Raw genomic sequence first — 23,362 nt, 5'->3', positions numbered from 1 at the left:
GAAAAATAAAATATCTCTATTCATGAAGTTCTAAATAAATCCTCTTTTTTTTGGAAATAAATAAATCCTAATCCTACTATGATTATCCCTATTCTAGTCCATGGGAGCTAATTTCCATTGAGATCATTGTTGAATATCTCTATTCATGAACTCTATTAATGCAAAAATTGAAATTTTCTATATCTCTGAAATAGTCAAGGAGATCACACTTGAAACTCATACTTCCGAGTGACTTGGCTGAAATGGCTTCGTATAATTTCTGCATCAATATAAAAAATAAATAAATAAAACCGCATCAAAGTTGGCACTAGTAAAGAAATTCCATGGCAGCTAATATTCATTGACATCATTATTGCTATTATATATACTAGTAAAAAACGGACACCCTCATTTAAAGCAATGATTATATAAATTGTTAAAAAAAAATGAAAAAAAGTAAAAAACACAACAGAAATAAAGACAAAAGGGAAAAAATCTAAAGTAAGAAGTAGGGAAAAAAAGTACAAAAACTAAAAAAAAAAAAAAAAAAAGTTTCGCCTAAGGAAGGAAAAAAAAAAAAAAAAAAAAAACCTCTTGCGGCGTGTTTCGCAAAACTAGAGAGAAACTTATTCTCAAATAATAATGCGGTAAAGATATCAAATTTGAGACTCTAAATGCTATTATTAGGCAGTAACAGGAAAAAATTGAAACAATAAAAAAAAATTATGGAAAAGCTGCATATATATATATATATAAGGGTCGTTTGACTTTGACTAGGGTTTAGGGCATGTAATCCGTAGACTTCGTACGACAGGCACAAAGAGAGACTTATTCCCATCCCCTGATATATACACAGAAATATAAAACCCTAAAACCAACGAAGTTCTAATACCACACACACCACACATAAACATAACTTTATAAACAAACAGCCAATCAATCAACTATAAATACATATCAGATATTAGAAATCATAATAAATGGAAGCTTAAAAGAAAAATAGAGATCAGATACTATTGGAATATATTAAGCTAGGTATAAAGGGGAAGAAACCTATTGATGATGTGATCACGTCCTTGGATCATGTGGGCGCAGGTGGGGCAGGAGGAGTGCCATCGGAGCCAGGTGTTGATGCAAGTCACGTGGAAGGCGTGGCCGCACTGCCTGAGCTCCCGGATCTCGTCGCCCTCGGCGAACTCGAAGAGGCAAATGGTGCAGTTGGCGGCGGCGAAACTTGGATCCACGTCGGCGGTGGAAGAGCTCTTCTTCATCAACATCATCTTCAGGCATTCGAAGAGACAACTACATACGACAAGGAGGACTGTGAGGCAAAGTAGGGCTATTAGGGCGTAGAAGACGTCGGTGAATAACACCCCGATGAAGGAGACATCGATCTCAGGCAACGGCGAGGAGGCGCTGCCGGCGGTTACGGTGGTTGACGACGGCGATTTGACGCCGCCCAACAGTCGGAAGGTGCGAATCGTCATGTGAAATTGAATGTGAGAGAGAGGTTTTTACGTAGGATCAGTAAAGTCCATCACATGATCTCAAAAGTCAAAGTCAAACGCAACTCGTATTTGTTTTTTCTTTTCTTTTTCTCTCTTTAAGCAAAAATGGTAATAGTTTTTTTAGTAATTAAAAAAATTACAATACTTGGTTACCTAAATACAAAACACAATGAGTGATTAGATGGCATAAATGTAAAGGTATTAAATTTTGATGACATAATACATAATTTTCTCTTTTTAAAAATCACATCAAACCCGACCAATTTTTACGTATTGGGCTAGCCCGTTTAATAATCGTTCGTGTTGGCTCATGTCACGTCCACGCTAACCCTCGAGACCCTCTAAATCGAGTCATTTTGATTACTTCGACACGATCACTCCTAATTACTTCTTTGATATATTTAAGAGACATTAAGAAGAGTTGTATAGAAAGATATACAAGAAAATGTGTGATCATATTCAAAAGCAACTCATATCCAAAATCGTATGTTATTGCAACAGAAAATAAAAATTTTAGAGTCCCTAACTGTATAGTGCTAATAGAGCATTAAATAAAAAAATATATCAAAGAATTATCTTTTTTGGTTTATCGATTGTTACATTAATGAAAAGGACATATATATATATATATAGAGAGAGAGAGAGAGAGAGAGAGAGAGAGAGAGAGAACTGTGTCTATCAGGATTGATTCCGTCCAGAACCGGTATCGGTAGACAGAGAAGCAAGTATAGTAAACAGAGAATATAACATAACATCAAAACATGTCTGAAAGACTAGGGAGAAAGCTTTCTTTACAACAGGAATAGGATCCATGAGAAGGATTTGGCCACGCACAGCTGAATAAGTCTCATTCAAACCCATTAAAAATTGCATGGTTCTATCTCTATCTCTATGTGCCTCTAAAATTTTCGTAGACCCACAAGAACAAGGAGGAATAGGAATATAAAAATTCAACTCATCCCACAGAGTTTTCAGTTTTGTGAAATAAATAGTGATAGAATCCTGACCTTGTGAAATGGAGCTGATTTTTCTTTGAATCTCAAAAATCAGCGGTCCATTAATTTGAGAGAACCTTTCTTGCAAATCTACCCAGAGATCCCTTGATGTTTCTGCATAAATGGCATCCGCTGCAAGTTCTGGTGCGAGTGCATTTATAATCCATGAAGCCACCATATCATCACAGCGTTTCCAAGAGTCAAAAAGGGGATCTGTATTAGATGGTTTAGGAATGGATCCATTGACGAAGCCAGCTTTGTTCTTTGCACTGAGAGCCTTTATCATAGCTTTGCTCCACATAATATAGTTTTCTCCGTTTAGTGAAGAAGAAACTAGAACAGTACCGGGATTGTCCGAAGGGTGTAAAGAAAGCATATTTTTAAGCTCTTTTTCTTTGTCTGTTTGTGAAGCCATGGTAATAGGTGTCAAAAAAAAAAAAAAAAACTGATAAGAAAAAGACTGCAGGCCACGTTGTGGCTCTGATACCATCACAAAAACTTTAAAGAGAAATACGAAGAAGACAAAGTTTTGGTGGAATAATTCTTCTTATTCGTATAGGGGAAATATAAGGCTATATATAGCCAACTGTACAACAATTAGAGAATAGTAAAATAAAGCTAGAAAAGGAAATAATCAAAAGTCAATACAATTCTAGACCTACAATCACGAAATCTAAAATCATGGAATTATAATGAAATCAAGGAAATCAAGGAACCGAGAAATCTCATTTAATCTAATATCTCCAATAACAAAACAAATGACATGACACAAAAGAGGGATAAAGCTTTGAGCTTATCAACAAGAATTAATAAACCAAACTTTACCTCTGGGCTCTGAAGAAACTTATTCCAAATTGAGCTTAATTATATATTATTATGTGTTTCAACAGTAAGTCTTCCAACTCCACTTAATCCAAAAGTCCAGCAGCACGGTAGCTTTCGACGGAATCGATCAGAGTCTCTTCCAGTGGCCGGTATCTCCACCCCAACCTCTGCAGCTTTTCTGAGCTCACTCTCTCTTCATTCTCTACTTCAGTAAAGCTGCAATTTACACACACTTTCATCTTAGTATTTTATCAATATCCACATCTAAGCAATGTTAGAAGGGGGATCCATCTTAAGGTTTTTCGCTCACAATAAATCTAGGGTCTTGATCGAGAAGCTAGTAGTCCTACTTGTCCGTCCACATTTTCCGATTAAAATTCCCTGCTTTCCTTAGTTAATTGAGTTCGGTACGTACTAGTGATTAATTCCAGACTAGTTTGACATTCTAATTAAGGATTCTTGTGATTTCGGAGGATCTAGGAGCTTCCCTTAGACACTTGCTCTAGTTAAAGAGTGAATTCAGTACATACAATTCACTATTCAAAGTTTCATCAAGTCTTCTAGCTAGTTTCTCTTATTATTATGTATATTTTTCTAAAAAGTCAACAATATCTTTTATTTTGAAAGTATGTAGTATGTACACCATAAAAGATAACTTAATAAAGTCAGGAACATTCCCAACTAATCTAAGTAGTTTTATGCTAAACTATCTAAACGTATTACAAACTCAAAATATTAAAAACGCTGCAGCCAAACCAAATGAAGCCCCACAAATGGAAGCAACATATTTCTCACTGGTCTGATAAAGAAAAGGTCGCAAACACCAATTCAGTCCAAGAATTTATGACTCAAGGAATCACTATATTGACACAGACCTCGGTGGAAAAACAGATAGCACTTGATCAGAAACTTACTTCTTAGGACAATTGTACTGAGGATATAAGCTCCTCAGCTTATCCACCAGATCCTTTGCCTTGATCAAGTGTGCTGTACATATATATCTTCCTTCCGCCTCAGGCTTCTCATACGCCATAAGAATTGCTTCAGCCACATCGCGCACATCTACTATCATCCGCAGCTTGTTTTCCAAGGGCTCGTACCCGTCTGCTTAGAATTTAGCATTTGTGAAACGCAGCTAAGTATGTGCTGGAAAGTTGTTATCAGTTCGTACAATTCATGTAATACTAATACCTTTCAAAATTTTGAGGAGAACCAAGGTACTCGCGTTCACGTTGGACTGTAGAATCGGCCCCAAAATAAGGGTGGGACAAATTGTCACAATGTCAAGCCCAGTTTGCCGTGAAAATTCCCAGGCCTCACTTTCTGCTTCGGTTTTAGAAAGAGAATACCAGTTCTGCCAAAAAAAATGCGATAAGGGAGTATGTGTTAAGAATTAGATGCTCTATGCCTTTACAAGCGAGAGTAATAAAATTGCAAGAGAAGAGCAAATAAACAAGAACATATATAGTGATTCACCCTCAAAGATGAGAAATTGCACACCTCATTTCATTGGTTCAAATTATAACTCAAGTTTTTACTACAACGTTTTCTCTCACAGAAATTCAAATTCAACCTTTTGTGCTATGCTATTTTCTCTCACATAAATTCACTTTTCAACTCAAGTTTTTAACTCCAATCAACAAAATAAATAGAGTAAGACTAACAATAGGCACTAGGCAGTCAGTGATCTACGTAAAAATTTACCAAAAAATTTACCAAAATCCTTCTTTGTTTGATGTATTCTTTAGTTTTTCTCAGAACTCTTTACGATTCCTAAGAAGGTACCTTAGTTGTTCTGCAATATTCCTTATCAGACCAGCACGATTCATCCATGACCCGGTCTTTAGGCCATGAAGGATTCATAACAACGGCAGCAGCCGATGAGACGTAAACCACCTGCTTGACTTTCGCCTCAAGGCACGCCTTTAGTACATTGAGTGTGCCCTTCACGGCAGGCTCCAGCACTTCCACCTGCACCGCATTAGAAGGAGTTCAAGAAAATGCGCCGATGAAAATAAGAAATTTTGATAAATAGAAATAGGACGAATGTTAGATCAATCATTCTATCAATCTCTTCGTCACTTTTTACATTAATAGAGTTCACGTATCAAACAGTAAATATAAAAAGTCACAGAAAAAGTATACTAATATAAGGGTAGTGAGAATCATTACCTCGGGATTTGGGACAGTGGTGGAAGGAACCGGGCTGGCAACATGGAACACTCCGGTGCAGCCATGAATTGCGGAAACAAGGGAATCGTAGTCCAACAAATCTGCTTTCACCAGTTTAAGGTTCTTCGATTCCTTCTCCATTCTATGCAAGTGAGAATACTTCTCATCCTCTGCACACACGTTTCAGAACAGTATTAATAACATTGGGAAAATTAGGCCAAATTTTTAACAAATGACCGGACTTTTTATTTTCTAAACAAATGATCAAACTTTTTTCTTTTTTAAGGAAAGGGAATGGCAGTTTTTTTACGGTAACTAATCAATAATAAAGCGTTGCTAAAATTTAAAAAAAAAATCAATAATAAACCGTAATCAATCAGTGATAAACAGGTTATCATCAATTTACTATTGATTTAATTTGGTGATGGAAATTGGTTAATCATTAATTGATATTAATTAATTAAACGATTAATTTATATTAATTAATCAAATGATAAAACGTTAAATTAACCAGTGGTTAACCATCAAATTAATCAGTAATAAACTAAAATTAACTAAAAAAGAAAAGCATTTCCTTAATTATAAAACTTAAGCCATTTGCTTAAAAAAAATCATTAAAAAGGGGCCAAATCCCTAACTATTTTTCTAAACTAAAACTGACTTATTAGTGAACCAGGTATGTATATAACAGTTGTTTGGTAATTAGCGTATTTGAATAGTCAACTTTTCAAAACGCACGAATGGAATTGTAAGTCAATATCCACTTCGAACTGAAAAGTCATAGAAAAAGAAAGAAAGAACAGAGATTACGTACTGGGATTTCGAAGAGTTCCATGGACAAAGTAGTGTTTAGAGAGGAGAAGCTTGACGACCCACGAAGCAACGAACCCACCAGCTCCTGTCACGCACACCCCTCCCTTCTCAGCCATCTCTCTCTCTCTCTCTCTCCTACTCCAAATGCAGAGGAAAAATAAAATGCTGAGCTGAGTCGATGTAGGAGTGATAGTTACGTGCTAAAGTGCAGTTGTTGCCACTTGGCCCTTGCCACGCCTGAATCACAAAACGACAATGCGTTTCCGGTGGAACTCTCTCGACTCTTTCTTTGGTAAAACAAACGAACTCTCTCGCTCCTAAATGACCATAATAAAATACAAGAGTATTTGACTATGGACGAAAATAGAATCTCTTAAGTAAAAATGAATACGAGTGCTAAGTCTCAATAGAAAAGAACACACTCAGCACATTAATGATAGAATGTGACAAAAATTCATAAGTTTATGTATAAAATCAGTCAATCAAGAATAAAAGACCCATAACACTAGGATTACTCACAATAATCAATACCGTATATGATCAAACTTAGCAGGATAGCTATAGATCTACCGCCACCATAAAAGTTGGGACAATAACTTACGTTATTACATGACGAAAACATAATATCGTATCTATTCAATCAAAATCAAAATACTAAAAACTAAAAACGAGACAAAATTTCATAAAGAGTAGATCAGCGAAGACCCCTGCGACTCCACTACTGACGTTGAGCACTTATCCATGCACAACGCCTACTTCCATGACCACTGTGATGAGAAAAGTGAGATCCTAAAGTTGTAGGTATGCAGGAGATCTAACGTGCACAACATGGTCGGCTAAAAGACTGGCACCTCCTATTCCTTCCCCCATCCACAAAGTCGCTACCACCACCATCATCATTGCCTTGAGACCCCATTTTTAAGTTGACGTTTGGTTAATGGATTCATAATCATTCTTGATTTACGTGTGTTTTTTATGAGAGAAAATATTGTAGCGAACCACGAACCATGATTCGAATCATAGCATGAATCTAGCAACCAAACAACCCAAGGCTGAGGTTCGGCGGCCAATCAAGGAGCGGCGCACAAAGAGAAGAAAGAAAACTTAGTGAGAAAAAGGGAGAGAAAGATGACAATTTAATAGATTGAGAACTCATTCTTAAAGACTTATTTATTAAAGTGTGTATATATCACACAGACACAAGTTATTAGTATTGTTTATTTTTAACTGTTAGATCTAATTAGAATTACATTAATATGTACAGTACAAAATTGATATTTTTTAGTACAAATCTGACGATTAAAATAGAAAGTAATTGATATGTTTTTTTTTCCATAACCTTGATAAAATTCTCCTAAAAAATTAGTATCCAATATAATATTTATATTTTTTAACTATTATTGCATAACTTCAACTAAATTAATTTAATAGGTGAAATTCTTTAAAAAAATATTATCCAATATAATATTTTTTTTAATCTTCAACTAAATTATCAATATGATATGATTGTGAAGTGGTCTTTTAGTTTAAATTATGCTCTCATAAGGGTTTTTTTTTCATGACATAATACATAATTCTTATTAATTTACATAATACGATTTGGTTTTAAGAACCGTTGCACATATATTTATTTTGGTTCATTAAATAAGGAAAATTTTGTTGACAACATAATTCATCCACCTTTTTATAGACTGAAATTCAATTGAAAAACATCAAACAACTACAAATAAATAAATAAATCAAAATAAAATAAAATGAAGACATAATGAAATAGAGTTGTTCATTTGCACCTAAACTCAAAAAAAAAATTGAACTTAAGTTACAACTTTATTAAAGTTCATGTTCTTCTATAAAATTTGAGTTTGAAGCTAAAATCTAAGTTCAAATTCCTCATTCAACTCAAGTTCCTAAACTCAAACTCAAGTTAATGAACAATATTTTTATGTTCTTAAAAACGCCATAACTTTTTCTTTTTAATTCCGATTGATATGATTTTTTTATATGCGTTCACAACGAAGAGACGAATAAAACTCAACCCATATACTATATTAAAATTTTCCATCACCATTGAATTTTTATTAAAATACTATCTAAATACAAATTTAAGTTTTCACCCACCAAAAAACAAACTCAAATAGATTTTCAATTCAAACCATAACTCAAAATATGCATATCTAAACACAAACTCAAATTAGAATCCTAACTCAAACTATACTCAAATACACCTTAACTAACTCAATTTATCCTAACTCAAAAAATGCAAATTAATAAGGCTGTAGAACGTAGCTCAGCCCAATATAATCTAAGTCCATTATGATTTTGATTGTTTTTAAACGAAAAATAAACTCATTCATACCATTTAAAATTTTTCTCTTAGAAATCTGCTTTACACATGTTCTTTCAAAATAGAATGTGATTTTTTGACGTTTGGTTCATGAATTCAGAATCATGATTCAAAACTATTTTCGTTTTATGTGTATTTTTTGTGAGAAAAAAATACTGTAAATAAACATAAATCATAATTCAAAATCAATAACAAATACAGAAAACAAACGTCGTACACTGAATCCTCTCCCATCTTGAACAGTACTTAAGTATGAATTGGTTGTTATCTCCTAGTGGTTGTCCATTATCATCTTGGAATCTTGCTCCTCACGACGTTAAGCTCTTCATGGAGATAATGGCAATAAATTAGAGGAAAAGTTTGGTAATGAGAGGGCATGTATAAAATCTTGTTAGTAAGGAGGGTATAGTTATAAAAAACAATTTTTGAGACTGCATGCAATGAAACAAATTTTCCAAAATTCTTCCCTCCGTCCTCTTAAGCTTTGGAAATGTAACAATCACAGCTAAATAGGGTAAACAAAATAGTTTACAAATCTGACAGTCTTGGAGTTATTTGTAGTGAGACGCGAGTAAATTGTCAAATAAAATATGTTGCATTTTCTTGACATGTGATTTTTTTTTTGTTTAATTCTGAAAAAAAAAATTATTTTGTTGCTAGCTAGCTACCTCATTCGGATAACATGGACATCTAACTCGACAAAGATGGGCTCCAACTTAAACACGATATGGTTTCAAATATCTTGTTCCTTGCTCTAGACTATCCCCGACAAAATATTGTAGCGAACTACGAATTATGATTCGATCAGGGAATGAAAAAAAAAAAAAGCATATTTTTATTTATTTATGTTGATATGAGTCTTCGTCTAAAAGTAATTTTCACATGGAAAAATCAAGTTAGTTTGTATAATTGGATAGTTAACTCCTCAAGTTATGGATGAACAAAAAAAAAAAAAAACCATCCAGTTATGGTCATCTAACCTTCCCAGGACCCACCACAATATGGACGCCTATGTCACATTCGATATACAGAATAGTTGCAATCAATAATGCATCAAAAAACAAACAAACAAAAACTAAACGTGAAAAATTTTTAAAACGAAAAAGAAAGAAAAAGATAGCGGAGTCTAGACACTAACATTAGTTTGAATTTAAAGCATAGAACTACACTAACGTGGTGGAAATAATAATGACTTATCCAAAAATTAATAAATGCATTGAATTTCAAAGATCGAATTAATTGAAGATTGCATCTTAAATTTTCAATCACATCAAATGATTTTTTTGGATTGAATATCGTACGCAACGCAACGATGAAAGAAGAGGATGAGATTGAAGCAACATGTATGTCCATGCAATTAAAAAAACAGCTATACCGTAAGTAGTCGACGGTTGAAGAAAAATTTGGTCACTAGCTATAAATGCACACCTATAATTACTAGAACAATTTCTGTATTGATATAGTGTGTGATAATTCTAGATTATCATTTATTTTTTATGGGAGATTTTTTTTTTTTTTTTTGTAATATTGACAAATACTCTTAGAAAATACACAGGTCATGATTTTTACTATTTATTCTTGATTCATAACCTTTTTAGTCAAATAATTTCACTAATAAAAAGGTATTTATTAAGAATAATGGGTAAAAATCTAAACTCATGCACTCTTAAAGATAAATTATGTTATTTTTTTATTTATTTTATAGGAAACTGATAGTCTATATTTTAGAGTACTTGAAATTGCAATACAATAATTTATTAAATATTTATCAAAATTACACTACATATTTTAAAAATGGTATAATTAATAATTACCAACCCTAATCACAAAAAAGAGCCTGCTTATAACTAGAAGTGAAAATTCAGACCGTTCGGTTTGGTTCAGCCTGACCCTAAATGGAAGAGGGACGGCCCAGCTTGGTTCGACTCAAAATTTTATATGGTATTAAAAAAAAACCTTTAAAAGAGAGCGTTTATCTTGTCTAAATAAACTTTTAGACTCAAAGTCTTAATCTAGACCGATTATTTGACCCGACCCAAATTTACAGCTTCACTTGTAACCTTGGCTATGCTAATGTTTTTCGAGAATTCGAGAGGAATGCCTTCCTAGTAAAAGATGGTAAATTTATTTCATTGTTAAATACTCATAGACTCTTTTTATAGATTTAATTTAAGAGGTATATAATTTTTGAAAAATACATAAATGTAAGGGGCCATAGTTTTAAATTAGGGGATGTGTATGGTAGGGGACCTTGAAACTTGGAAGCTCGTACCGGTAGGTATAATAAGTATCGTTTGTCAAAATCAAGCGGGTAAAAAATATGAAGGACCACCAAACAAACATAAACCTCCCACAAATGATTTTAACAACATTCATTCAATAAATAAATAAAAATTAAACTATTAAAAAAACCCATATTGAGTTTCTACCCTTTTCCACCATCGAACCGACACCCTACTATGACGGAGAATCATCCATCTCCTGGACCCATTCCGCGGCGTCGGCAGCTTGGTGCCTTTCACTCCCCATCATCGAACCCCTCACGACCAGGCCACTTTCAAGAGGCGTTCTTCGTATATCTAGATTCATTGCTCCCCATCATTGAACCCCTCACAGTCGCATCACCGCCGACAAAAATTTTCAATGGAGATTGGCAAGGTGTAGATGAGAATTACCGGTGTTCTTCGCAGTGGTCGTTCCCATCGAAGAAGAAGGAGACGCCTTGGGTTTCGGCAATTTGACAATGGTCGGACAAGAGTTCGCGCCGACGTGGAGAAGATCGCGTCGCCTTGGGAGAGTCGCGCGTCTAGAGGTAGTGGGTTAGCGCCAGGGTCGACGATGTGAGACTTAGCGTTGCCGCCGGAGGACATCGCCGGCGTTTAGTTGGTGGGGGTTGCCGGGATTTGGGTTTGTCAGATCGAAGTTTTGTTTTTTGTTTTTTTAAATTTATTTATAAGATGTAATATGGCTATAGTCATTTGATGCATTCTCAATGTGTTTGGTATGAATAAAAAGTGAAAGAAAGAAAATGTTAGTGGGATTTTAGGATGAAATTTGGTAAATTAACTTGTTTGGTAGAAAAAAATTGGGAAGAAAAAAAAAATTAAAAAAAATTATAATGGGTGGATCCCACCATATTTAATCTCTCTAAAAGTGGGAGGATTTTAGGAAGGAAAATGAGTTTATGCATTGCTTCTTCTTGTTTCGTTCTCTCTCTCTCTCTTTTTTTTTTTTTTACAATTTGCTCATCCTTTTTTTTTTTTTTTTTATCTAATATCAACGTTGTATATTAATGACTCTCTCATTGCCTTGTTTTTTCTTGTTTCGTTCTCTCACCCTTTTTTTTTTTTCCAATTTTCTCGTTTTTTTTTTTTTTGTTTTTGCTTGTCTAATATCAACGTTGTATGTTAATGACTTGCTCTTGAAGATGATGTACAACAATGAAAACTTGAACTCATATGGTTAAATTATGTTTTTTGTACCTTTATATATGTATATGTGTGTATAATATAAATGGAATATATGTTGAAGTTACATGAATTTTACGAGTTAATTTGATGTTGAATACTGTATTATTTGTACTTTTATTAGAAAAAAATATTTAGGCAAAAAAATAATTACACCAATAATAATTTTTTCATCCCTTTAGTTTCACTTCTAATACTAAATAAGGGAAGGTAGATTCATTTTCTTTCTTCCCTATCATACCAAACAAATCAAGAGAAAATTAAAATCTTTTCTGTCCTTCTAATTTTCTATGCATTATAGTTTTTCTTTCCCTCTTATTTTCTTTTCTTCTTACCAAACAGAGCATAATTAGTTACAAACTTCTCCCTTATTTTAACCAAAAAATTGTCCTGTTTAATTACAAATATTTTGCTTTCAGCGACTTTATGGTGATGGTGCCGACAAATTGGGGCCAGTATTAACTTTGCAGATGCGTGTAAATGGTGAATTGTGAAACAAGCCATCAAATAATACACATGGCAACAACCCAAACAGTTGATTGATGTGCTACAACAAACTTTTTTCTTTTTTTTTTAGATCCTAAAAATTAAACTTTGGGATTTACTTTTTAATATTCCAATGCATTTGAAAAAGCATCGACAACATGGGTCTAGGTGCGCTTAACCCAAATGAAGAGACAAAAAATGATGACACTACTTTTTTTTTTTCCTTTGAAAAATATGCCAGATTAGAAGAATTTTGGAATTATATAAAAACATATTTCTTAATATTACCGGTACTCTGTGTTTGTAAAAGTTACGTCTGATCAAAATTACAATTTCCAAACTATCATATTACATTCATGCGAAACCAGGGAAGTTTATAATTGGACATTGCTAGTAAAATATGTTTTTTTTTTTTTTAAAAAAAAAATCGTAACTACATAATTCTTCAAGTTTCTTTTATTTTCTCGAAAAGTTGGATCTCTTTTTTGATGGGTCTCTCAAATGATCTGGTGGGTTGGTTGAACTGTCGGAAGTTGGAATCAAGCTTCATTTTCTTTTTCTTTATAATCCTTTATTTTTATATTATTTATGTCTTCCAATCCTATAATTCGTATTACCATTTTTTTAGAAATATTATTACCAACATTTCAAGAAAGACGCGTATTAGTTTTATATACACCAGGAACTAAAAAAAAAAAACTAATATTACGATATTGTTTTGACGGAATTTATTTACGCGTATTGCCTAGAAATAAGGCATTTAATTCTTAACAATGTAGAGTTTATTTACGTGTGTTGCCTATAAATAAGGCGTTTAATTCTTAACAATGTAGAGTTTAAAAACTATGATAATGTGGACAAGGACACTATGGTATGGTGAGCTACCGTATTTAACGAATTTAAAAGTTTCAATATAATTTTTCGTTTCCAATTCTATCTTAGATGAATTTATTTTACATACATATATGTATATATATATATATTGCTTATAAACACTACTAAAATAAGAGTCCTTGAGATATTTATTACATGCCAAAAGGGTCACATCACATAAACCATACCATATTCAAGTATGCTTTCAGTCATAAAATTTGGTTTAGCCATATTGCCTAGATGTCTGTAAATTGTAAAAATATTCAGAGAATATAATTGAGATTGAGAGGTCATAATATGATCCATAATTAGTACTGTCATAAACAACCTTTTTCTTAAACCAAACGAATAAAAGGAAAAATAAACAAATAAAACAAGAGAAAAATATTCACAAGCCATGTGCTAAAGAAGATACTAACACGCAATTAAAGGAAAAAATAACACTAATATTGGAGTACGCTAATCTGTGTTTTCCTGTCATTATATGCCATGTCTATATTGTTATTACTAGTATTTTATTACTAATGAAAAGGTATTACTTTAATACATATTAATTTGCATCAAATGGCTAGTACTCAATAATTTCTATAGATTATCAAAATTCCACAAAGTTTTAAGAGTATTTTTAATTATGATTAGTTTGGTTTCCAAGAGTTCACAAGAAGTTAAATTCGGTCGAGGCACTTTGTAGTGTCATTTTGCACATTTAAATTATTAGAAATTGCACAAATCACAAAGGTTTGAGATTTCCATGAATCTTCATTTATTTGCTCCTTTTCTAATGACATTTTAATGCAAAATAGCAAGAATTATTTATAGGAGACTGGAATTCTATTTATTTTATCATCATTTTTGCTTCCAAATTTGTCCTCATTGGGAGGATTTTGTGGGAAAGCACACTCGAATAATCAAATTACAAGAGACTGTCTTGTCTTGTAATTGCCCTTTTATCAAATAGTGTAAATCTCGAAGCTTTGATAATAAAAAAAAAACATATTGCAAGGCACATGAATTATATAGTAAAGACAATTCTGATATTGCACATTTTTAAACTTGAGATAATTAAATAATGTGTAACTAACATGGTAGTAGATGAATATTGATTATTTGAGACAAGATACACTCATTGTTAATATCTCATGTTTTCTTTTTCCTTCTTTTTTCCCCTTGTACCTGCATCAGCCAAGCCAAGAGAAATGTAATTTTGACTTATTATGTTCAATTGAGAAAGTACATAATACGTAATAAATATAAGTAGGTAAATATTGATGACTCAGAAAAGACGCATTTATTGTGTGTATGACATTTTTTTCCACGTTTTACCCAAAAAAAAAATGAGTACGGTATATATTTTTTTCAAATTATAAACAGCAAGAAATGTTGTAATTTTGACTTATTTTGTTGGACGGAGAGTGACCGTCAATTTTTAGGTGGTTGAAACTGAGGTTGGTTTAATATGAGAATTCTAGAATTAAAATTTATGATTATGGTTTAATTTTTTGTTTATTTGTAAAATCTAAAAATAGTTTTTGAAAAAAAATAGTTCTTAAAAATTAGTATTTGGTTTTGATAGTTCTGGTTCAATGTTTGAAGTCTAATTTGATGTTTTAAACCAGAACCACCTTAAAAAATAAGGATTTGTTTGGTATGAGGGTTCAAACTAAGGTAATTTTAGGGTTCGTTTGGTATGAGGGTTCAAACCAAGGTGATTATAGTTTTTATTTTAGAACCATAACTATTATTCTTGATTTTAGGTCTAAATTATGGTTTTGAAACCATACTCAAAAACAAGGGTTTGAACCACCCAAAACCATGAGGGTTTAGAATCATGGGTGATTCGTGGTTTAAAATATCAAATCAGGGTTTAAACATTGAATCAGAACCATCATAACTAAACACTCATTTTGGGTGAGTCAAATCAGAACCGTTTTTTACTTTTTGTAAACAAACATTGGTTCTGAACCATAATTATAGTTCCGGGTTCAGAACCCTTACACCAAGCAACACCTAAAACCACCTTCCCCCTTGCTTTTTGATGGTTCAAACATCTGGTTCTGATTTCAGTTTCATAATTATGGGTTGGACCCCAAATTCAAACAATAAATTATGATTATAGTTCTAAAATTTAGACAACCATAATTTAAACCCTCATACCAAACGCAAGTTGAGTTGTCCAAAAAATATGGCTCTGATCCCTGTGAGTTTAAAGATTTTCAAATTAAGAAACTCTTAGAGTTGTATAACGACAACAATAGCTCTAGTAAAGTAGTAAGATCATGGAAAATAAATTACATGTGATTTTCTATTTTTAGCGTTAAATTTATATTAAAAATGATCCATTTTACACATTTTTTAATTTAATTTAATTAATTCGAATTATGGGTGATTCATGGTTTAAAACATCAAATCAAGGTTCAAACATTGAATCAGAACCATCATAACCAAACACTGATTTTAGGTGAGTCAAATCAGAACTGCTTTTTACTTTTTATAAACAAACACTGATTTTGAACCAGAATTATGGTTCCGGATTCAGAACCCTTACACCAAACAACACCTAAAACCACCATCCTCCTTAATTTTGGATGGTTTAAACCTCTGGTTCTGATTTAAGTTTCAGAACTATGGTTTGAACCCCAAGTTCAAATAATAAATTATGGTTATAGTTCTAAAATTAAAACCACCATGATTTAAAGCATTATACTAAAAGCAAGTTGAGTTGTCCCATAAATATGACTATGATCTCTGTGAGTTTGAAGATTTTCAAATTAAGAAACTTTTAGAGTTGTATAATGACAACGGTAGTTCTAATAAAGTAGTAAGATCATAAAAAATAAATTACATGTAATTTTTTATTTTTAGTCATTAAATTTATATTAAAAACGATCAATTTTATAACTTTTTTTAATTTAATTTAATTATAATTAAATTTAACAATCAAAAATTAATATTATCAATAAGACTCTTTGAAAAAAACTCCCCATAGGCCAAGCCAATAATACCCCACAGCCACACGCAGGCAGACACGGCCTCTACTTTTGGGGTGGCCCCCACATCACATTGCATTTGCCTACTTCTTCTCCATTTCTCCAAACTCCCTCCCCAGTCTTCCCTACCATGATCATGATCATGATCATGATCATCACAGCTATACCCAAGCCAAGCGAAGGAGATCACAGCCTCCTCCTAGCCATAGATTTATGTACTTCTTAAAAAGAAAAAAACGTTTTACAAGTAATTTTGTTCCTGATTTGTGAATTGACATTTCATTCTTGATTTTTATGACAATTTAGTTATTGATTTGTTGAAGCAATAGAAATGAACTCTAATTGTTACAAGAGGTTAATAACACGTTTGAAACTCGTTCTAAAATAATTTTATTTTTTATATATAAATGAAAATAAAAACATTTTCAATATAAGACAGAAATTATTTTTAAAAATGCGTTTGATGGTTTTATCAAGAGATTATTTTCAATGTAAAAAAACTATTAATGTCTCTCTTTTTTCTTCTCTGCTCGGGAGAGGAGAAAATGAAAACAAATAATGAAAAAAAACTAAAAGTCGTTTTTTATTTCTCTATCATTTTACATTAAACTAAAAAATTATTTTTATTTCCGTTTTTTGTCTTTATTGCGCAAAACGCCGTTTTGGAAACGTTTTTATTTATTTTTTGTTAAAAAAGTGAAAAATAAAAACGGGATCAATTCTAAAGACGGCTTAAATTTCTCAAAACTTGAATGGAGATTAATTTTCAAAGAGTTCTGAGACTAATTTAAGATTAAATTGCCCAAAAAAAGTGTTTTGAGGGACATAAGTGATAAATTAAAGATCATAATTACCCATTAAAAAAACAATATAATTACTATTTACCGGGCCAAGTTAACAAAGCCCACTGCCCTTAAATACCTAGGCCCAAGCCAAGGAATAGCTTCCTGATCAGCTTCTTTTGGAAGAGTTTGAGTTTTTAATTTTAAGTTTTTACAGTAAAAAATTCTCAGAATATGTTACATTTAATTTTTTTTATTACAATAAAAAGTTCTCAAAAAATGTCACATCTCAACTCGAATTGAAAATTCGAATCCGTAAAGTGAACTAGGCTTAAATTTTCACATTTACTGCGTCCAAAATATGAAAAATTTTGAATTATTGAGAAATACTAGTAATTTTCGTAGCTTACAGTTATTATTTTTTAAAATCTGATCTTAATCTGGCATGTTATAACGTTAAAAAAACTAAAAAGGCAATTTGGGCCCTATTCGCACGTGCAGAGTCCGGAGGAGGTGAGCTGTAAGAAGAGAGAGAGGGGGAGGGAGAGAGAGAGGGATCAGGACGTCAGGTGGCCCAAAGCACCTTTGAACCCCACACGTGTTTCAAGTTCACACGTGCATCACACTCTCCCTCTTAATTCCCATAAAAACCTCCCTCCCTCATTCCTCATTCCCCGGTCACCCACCCCTTCTCTTCCATTTCCTCAACAATATCACCTCCACACAACACTCTTCCCTTTCTCTCTCTTCTGTGACCCATCTCCCTCTCTCTCTCTCTCTCCTCCCATGGACCTCCGCCGTCGGCCCTCCAAACTTCAATCTCGGAAACCGTCGCCGGCGCCGCCTAAAGCCTCCGACGCACTCCCTCTGCCCCTGTACCTGACGAACGCCGTCTTCTTCACGCTTTTCTTCTCCGTCGCGTACTACCTCCTCCACCGATGGCGCGACAAGATCCGTAACTCCACTCCTCTCCACGTCGTCACCTTCCCCGAGATCGCCGCCATCGTCTCCCTCATCGCCTCCTTCATCTACCTCCTCGGCTTCTTTGGCATCGACTTCGTCCAGTCCTTCATCATCTCCCCACGCGCCTCCTACGACGAGGAGGACGACGACCTCCACGTCGTCGTCCGCGACAATGCCTGCCGTCCGCCGCCCCTGGTGGTCCCCACATTGGCCTCCGAAGAAGACGAGGAGATCATCAAATCGGTGGTGGATGGGACTATACCTTCGTACTCGCTCGAATCGAGGCTGGGGGACTGCAAGCGAGCGGCGGCGATCCGGCGCGAGGCGCTCCAGAGGATGACGGGGAGGTCGATTGAGGGATTGCCGATTGAAGGATTCGATTACGAATCGATCCTAGGGCAGTGCTGCGAAATGCCGGTCGGATACGTGCAGATTCCGGTGGGGATCGCGGGGCCGCTGCTTCTGGACGGGTTCGAGTACTCGGTTCCGATGGCGACGACGGAAGGGTGCTTGGTGGCGAGCGCAAACAGAGGGTGTAAGGCTATATATATGTCCGGCGGAGCCACCAGCGTGCTGCTGAGGGACGGCATGACCAGAGCTCCCGTCGTTAGGTTCGACTCCGCCAAGAGAGCTTCCGAGCTAAAGTTCTTCGTGGAGGACCCTGTCAACTTCGATACTCTCGCCGTTATCTTCAATAGGTCCGTTTGTTTTTTCTTCTTCTTCCTCTTCCTTAACTGTAATTTTTGTCCATTTTGGGTACTTTTCTTTATTAGCCTCGGCTTCTTTACTATGTTGTCTCTTGTGATTTCACCATCTTGGGGTTTCGATTAATTGTTTGCTAAATTAAATTGTTTTAATTGCTGAAAAATTTAGAAAGGGAGTGAATCAAGGGTTCCAAAAGGGGAAAAAATAATAACAAGAAAAAAATATTAAAAGGTCGAGTCTTTAATCTGTATTTGTTTCAGATAAAACTCAGATTTATTACACTTGCTTTCTTGAAAATTCATTTTAGCTTGGAAAGTAACTGGTTTAGGTGTTTTGTCTTTTGGGGTTTTGAATGGATTTATGGGTTCCAGGTCTAGTAGATTCGCGAGGCTGCAAGGTATTCAGTGCGCGATTGCTGGGAAGAATGTGTACATGAGATTTAGCTGCAGCACAGGCGATGCCATGGGGATGAACATGGTTTCCAAAGGGGTCCAGAATGTCCTTGATTATCTGCAAAACGATTTTCCTGACATGGATATCATTGGCATCTCTGGTAAGTCCCTCCTTCTACATCTCCATCGTTTTAGTTCGTGTTTGTTTTTTCTGGTTTACCCTTTTGAAATTTTGGTTTCTGTACCTGGATGTTTTGATTTAAAGAGAGTGTTACTTCTCTTCAATTTTGTTATGCCCTCCCTTTATTAAGTTTCTGCTTGTCTTCCCCTCAATATTGGACGTCGTTTTCGGTGGTCAGTGATTTTAATGTTATTAAGCTTTACAAGGCATACTTGTCAACTAGTCATGGTTGACAGTGCTAGCCCCAACCCAGAAATTTATGAAATAGAAAAAAACAAATTCAAGTGTGGTACACATTTAGGACATTCAACGTCACTGTTCTTATCTTTTTTCTCTTCCGTCCTTTTTTATTTATTTATTTATTTAATTCAACGTGAATTGTGAGGTAAGGAGAAACTCTTCATTTGATGATGTTTTACCAGTTATGCTTGTAATGGTAATTTTATTTCTCTCTCTTTATATGTTTGTATGTATTCAAGTCATCTTTGTTTTCTTGTATATTTTATTCCAATTTATTCAGAGTCGTAAATTGGGAAATATTTTTTCGTTGGTTTCATGGACGTTTGCTCGTCACTTGATAATGATAGGGAACTTTTGTTCGGACAAGAAACCGGCTGCTGTAAACTGGATTGAAGGACGTGGCAAATCAGTTGTTTGCGAGGCAGTGATCAAGGAAGAGGTGGTGAAGAAGGTTCTGAAAACCAATGTAGATGCTCTGGTAGAGCTTAACATGCTCAAGAACCTTGCAGGTTCTGCCGTTGCAGGTGCTCTTGGTGGATACAATGCCCACGCCAGCAATATTGTGTCTGCAGTGTTTATAGCCACCGGCCAAGACCCAGCACAAAACATTGAGAGTTCTCACTGCATTACAATGATGGAAGCAGTCAACAACGGCAAGGATCTTCACATCTCCGTGACAATGCCTTCGATTGAGGTAACCTAGAGAATTGTGCTCTTTTTGGCTTTTTTGGTAGGATACGAGGGAGAGGTAGATAATTTAGTCGAGGAAATGAAACTAATTATTATGTTTCTCATTTGGCAGAGAAATACAGGAGAAATTACCCATTTTTAAGTAGTTTGGTTCCTTCGATAATTAGAGATAGTAATCAAGTTATTTGATACCAAAATCTAATTATATAGATGGGAATCCTTCTAAATTGGGAGGGCTCAAACTTTATGTTCTTTCTAAGACTTTTGAATTCCTTGTCCAATTTATTTCCCACTGTAATGCAGCCATAGGTCCTAAAACACTTTTTACTAATCCTTACATTCCTATGTTTTCTTTCCATTTTTCTCCCCTACCAAAAAAGGCTTTAGAGCGTGTCCAGTTGGAACAGTTGTCGTTAGAGTTTCTGTTTCTGTTTTTCAGGTGGGTACGGTTGGAGGTGGGACTCAACTAGCGTCTCAATCCGCCTGCTTGAATTTGCTTGGAGTAAAGGGTGCAAACAAAGAGTCGGCAGGATCAAACGCTAGGCTTCTGGCCACCATCGTAGCCGGTTCGGTGTTGGCGGGAGAGCTATCTTTGATGTCTGCCATTGCCGCTGGTCAACTCGTGAAGAGTCACATGAAATACAATAGATCCAGCAAAGATGTGACAAAAGTTACATCCTAAAAAAAGAAGGGGAAGATACATGGTCCCGACGATGAATCGGACAAACTATATAAAAAAAGGAAACATGAATGTGAGAGAGAAGGAGAAAAATGAAAAAAAGAGTCCAGGCTGTTGGGTGCACATGGGAAATTGTTGGATTCCATAGCTGGTAGTGGGTTTTGGGGTTTTTTTTTTTCGATGGAGTTAAGAGGTAGAAAGATCCATTACATGGCTGGTTGTACAGGTCTTGCTTATTCTCTCTATTTCCCTCTTTCTTCTTCTTCTCTCTCTCTTCTGTCTGTGGGACAGCATAACCGGGAAGGCAATGAGCAGAGAGCGTCCCCATGCTCATGTCGCCATCTTGATATATATATATATATATTTTTTTTTTTTTTTCTTGTTTCATTTTCTGAGGAAGGAAGAAAAAGAAAAAGAAAAAAAAAGAGAATTGTCTGTCTTGTGTTGATTGTTGGGAGGTGTTTGTATTGTGTTTTTGTACTGTTTTAGGGACCAGATGACTTCATAGTGAGGGTCCAAAGTCCAATTGGGTTCCATGTCTTTCCTATTGTCACTTTGTACACAATGACCTTAGAGGCCTTAGATCTTTTGAATTCTAAATGAAAATCATATTGCTTCTAGGCTCTAGCTGATTACTCCAATGTCATTTACACACGCGGGCGCGCGCGCCCACACACACACACACACACACACACACACACACACACACACACATATATATTTTTTATTTTCAATCACATATAATTTTTTTATTACAATAAAAAATTCTGACATAAAGTCGCATCTCAATTCAAATTAAAAACTCGAATCAACAAACTAAACAGACTTTAAGTTTTATTTTCAATCTCACTTTAGTCTCTATTTTTTGGAATGGCTCACTTTTAATCCAAAAATGACATAAAATCATAAATTAAAGATAAAAAGTGAGACCAAATGGAATTTAGAATAAAACATGAGGACTAATGGAATTTAGAATAAAATATAAAGACTATTTGTGTGATTAACTCTTAAATTTATATAATAATTTTATTTTTTTTATTAAGCATGTAGATGAAAAAATATATAATTTTTTTTTTCAAAGAATAATTTTTAATTGATTTATTTTTTTGATCAATAATTGATTTAATTTTAATGAAATGAAAAATATAAGATGTGCAGTCTAAGTTATAAAGTATAGATAAATAGATCAAGTGAATAAAAATATAAACAACATTTTTAATAACAACTTTTTTGTTGTTGTAATTTTACGAAATCCTAGTCGTTTATGTTCATTATTAATTGAAGCAACGTTTTTTTTTTAATATTTTAATGAATCGCAAGCAACGTTGGGGATATATTGATAAAAAAGATTGTTTTTGACACCCCACTCAAAAATTAAATAATTATTATTCAATTAATAAAAAAATAAAAGAGTATAATAGTACCTCATTTTTTAAAATAATATATATATATATATATATATATCTGCACAAAACCATAAAAAATCACATACTTTTCTTAAAAAGAAAAAATGGTGAAAGGAGGTCACAACAAAACTTGGGATTGTCAAATGGCAATGGGTCAACTGCGTTAATGATCCTCGTATGGAAATCGTGGGCATGACAAATGATTGGGCCTAAAATCTTAGTAGGCCTCATATGTCTCTAAGTTACTGGGGCTCTGCTTTATTCCAGCAAAAGAAAAAGAAAAAAGTTATTGGGCTCTGAACCCTGGGCTGCTGGGCAGAAAACGAAAGGCCCGGAGTTGGAGTTGGAATCCCAATTGTAAGATAGAAGGAAAATACCTAAACGAGCCGGTTAACATTCACCATCACCGGAGAAGAGAAGAGCAACGAGAGAATCAGGATCAGAAATCAATCAAAGGGGTAATACTAATCGGCTTCAATGGCGAGCAGTTGGGAGAGAACATTGGAAAGCTTGAGGTTTAACGGTTTGAGATCAGTCTGTACTGTCTCTTGCTGGGTCCTCACTGGATCTTTGGCTTACTTTCTCTGGGTCAAGCCCAGGCAAGACCAACCGGTATCTCTCTCTCTCTCTCTCCTCTCTTTTTCCCTCTAATTCTGCAAAAATTTGTGTTTTTCGTGTTTTCTAATTTCATGGCGCGATGCAGAAAGGGGCTGCTCTCGCTGCTTTTAATGCTCTGGAGTCAGATCCTCATCGTTATTTGCCCAAGATGAAACCCATTCCTGATCCTAATATTTACTCTCTCTGGCTCAAGGCTAATCAAGAGCGACAGGTTTCTCTCCCTCTCTCTCTCTCTCTCTCTCTCTCTCTCTAAGTTT

General features: G+C 34.4%; 3 protein-coding genes across 3 annotated transcripts; 1 reads left to right on the top strand and 2 right to left on the bottom strand.

Moving 5' to 3' along the window:
- Positions 1-1,010: 1,010 nt before the first annotated feature.
- LOC21407529 (RING-H2 finger protein ATL80) lies at positions 1,011-1,466 on the bottom strand. Its single transcript, XM_024164335.1, has one exon. The coding sequence runs from the start codon at positions 1,464-1,466 to the stop codon at positions 1,011-1,013; it is 456 nt and encodes a 151-aa protein (XP_024020103.1).
- A 1,034-nt stretch (positions 1,467-2,500) lies between these two features.
- On the bottom strand, positions 2,501-6,408 carry LOC21407528 (cinnamoyl-CoA reductase 2). The gene is made up of 7 exons (XM_010096209.2): positions 6,294-6,408; positions 5,480-5,649; positions 5,093-5,278; positions 4,499-4,661; positions 4,222-4,411; positions 3,308-3,523; positions 2,501-2,881 (listed from the first exon to the last, which is right to left on the bottom strand). The coding sequence occupies exons 1-6, from the start codon at positions 6,406-6,408 to the stop codon at positions 3,391-3,393; spliced, it is 957 nt and encodes a 318-aa protein (XP_010094511.1). The 3' UTR covers positions 2,501-2,881; positions 3,308-3,390.
- An 11,504-nt stretch (positions 6,409-17,912) lies between these two features.
- Positions 17,913-21,438, top strand: LOC21407526 (3-hydroxy-3-methylglutaryl-coenzyme A reductase 1). The gene is made up of 4 exons (XM_010096207.2): positions 17,913-18,892; positions 19,271-19,452; positions 20,060-20,406; positions 20,842-21,438. The coding sequence occupies exons 1-4, from the start codon at positions 18,018-18,020 to the stop codon at positions 21,082-21,084; spliced, it is 1,647 nt and encodes a 548-aa protein (XP_010094509.1). The 5' UTR covers positions 17,913-18,017; the 3' UTR covers positions 21,085-21,438.
- The last annotated feature ends 1,924 nt before the right edge of the window (positions 21,439-23,362 follow it).

The sequence above is a fragment of the Morus notabilis genome, unplaced genomic scaffold (genome assembly GCF_000414095.1).
Source record: "Morus notabilis unplaced genomic scaffold, ASM41409v2 Scaffold314, whole genome shotgun sequence".
NCBI classification, from domain to species: Eukaryota; Viridiplantae; Streptophyta; class Magnoliopsida; order Rosales; family Moraceae; genus Morus; species Morus notabilis.
This window is presented reverse-complemented; position numbering and strand designations above follow the sequence as displayed.

What these genes read in the sequence shown, in the direction of transcription:
- LOC21407529 (XM_024164335.1), bottom strand. Translation starts at nt 1,466, where the DNA reads ATGACGATTCGCACCTTCCGACTGTTGGGCGGCGTCAAATCGCCGTCG.
- LOC21407528 (XM_010096209.2), bottom strand. Translation starts at nt 6,408, where the DNA reads ATGGCTGAGAAGGGAGGGGTGTGCGTGACAGGAGCTGGTGGGTTCGTT. An exon ending in CCACTGTCCCAAATCCCGAG is followed by an intron (nt 5,279 to 5,479) that starts GTAATGATTCTC and finishes AATGCGGTGCAG; the next exon opens with GTGGAAGTGCTGGAGCCTGC. An exon ending in AATATTGCAGAACAACTAAG is followed by an intron (nt 4,662 to 5,092) that starts GTACCTTCTTAG and finishes TTTTTTTGGCAG; the next exon opens with AACTGGTATTCTCTTTCTAA.
- LOC21407526 (XM_010096207.2), top strand. Translation starts at nt 18,018, where the DNA reads ATGGACCTCCGCCGTCGGCCCTCCAAACTTCAATCTCGGAAACCGTCG. An exon ending in CTCGCCGTTATCTTCAATAG is followed by an intron (nt 18,893 to 19,270) that starts GTCCGTTTGTTT and finishes TATGGGTTCCAG; the next exon opens with GTCTAGTAGATTCGCGAGGC. An exon ending in TGACAATGCCTTCGATTGAG is followed by an intron (nt 20,407 to 20,841) that starts GTAACCTAGAGA and finishes TCTGTTTTTCAG; the next exon opens with GTGGGTACGGTTGGAGGTGG.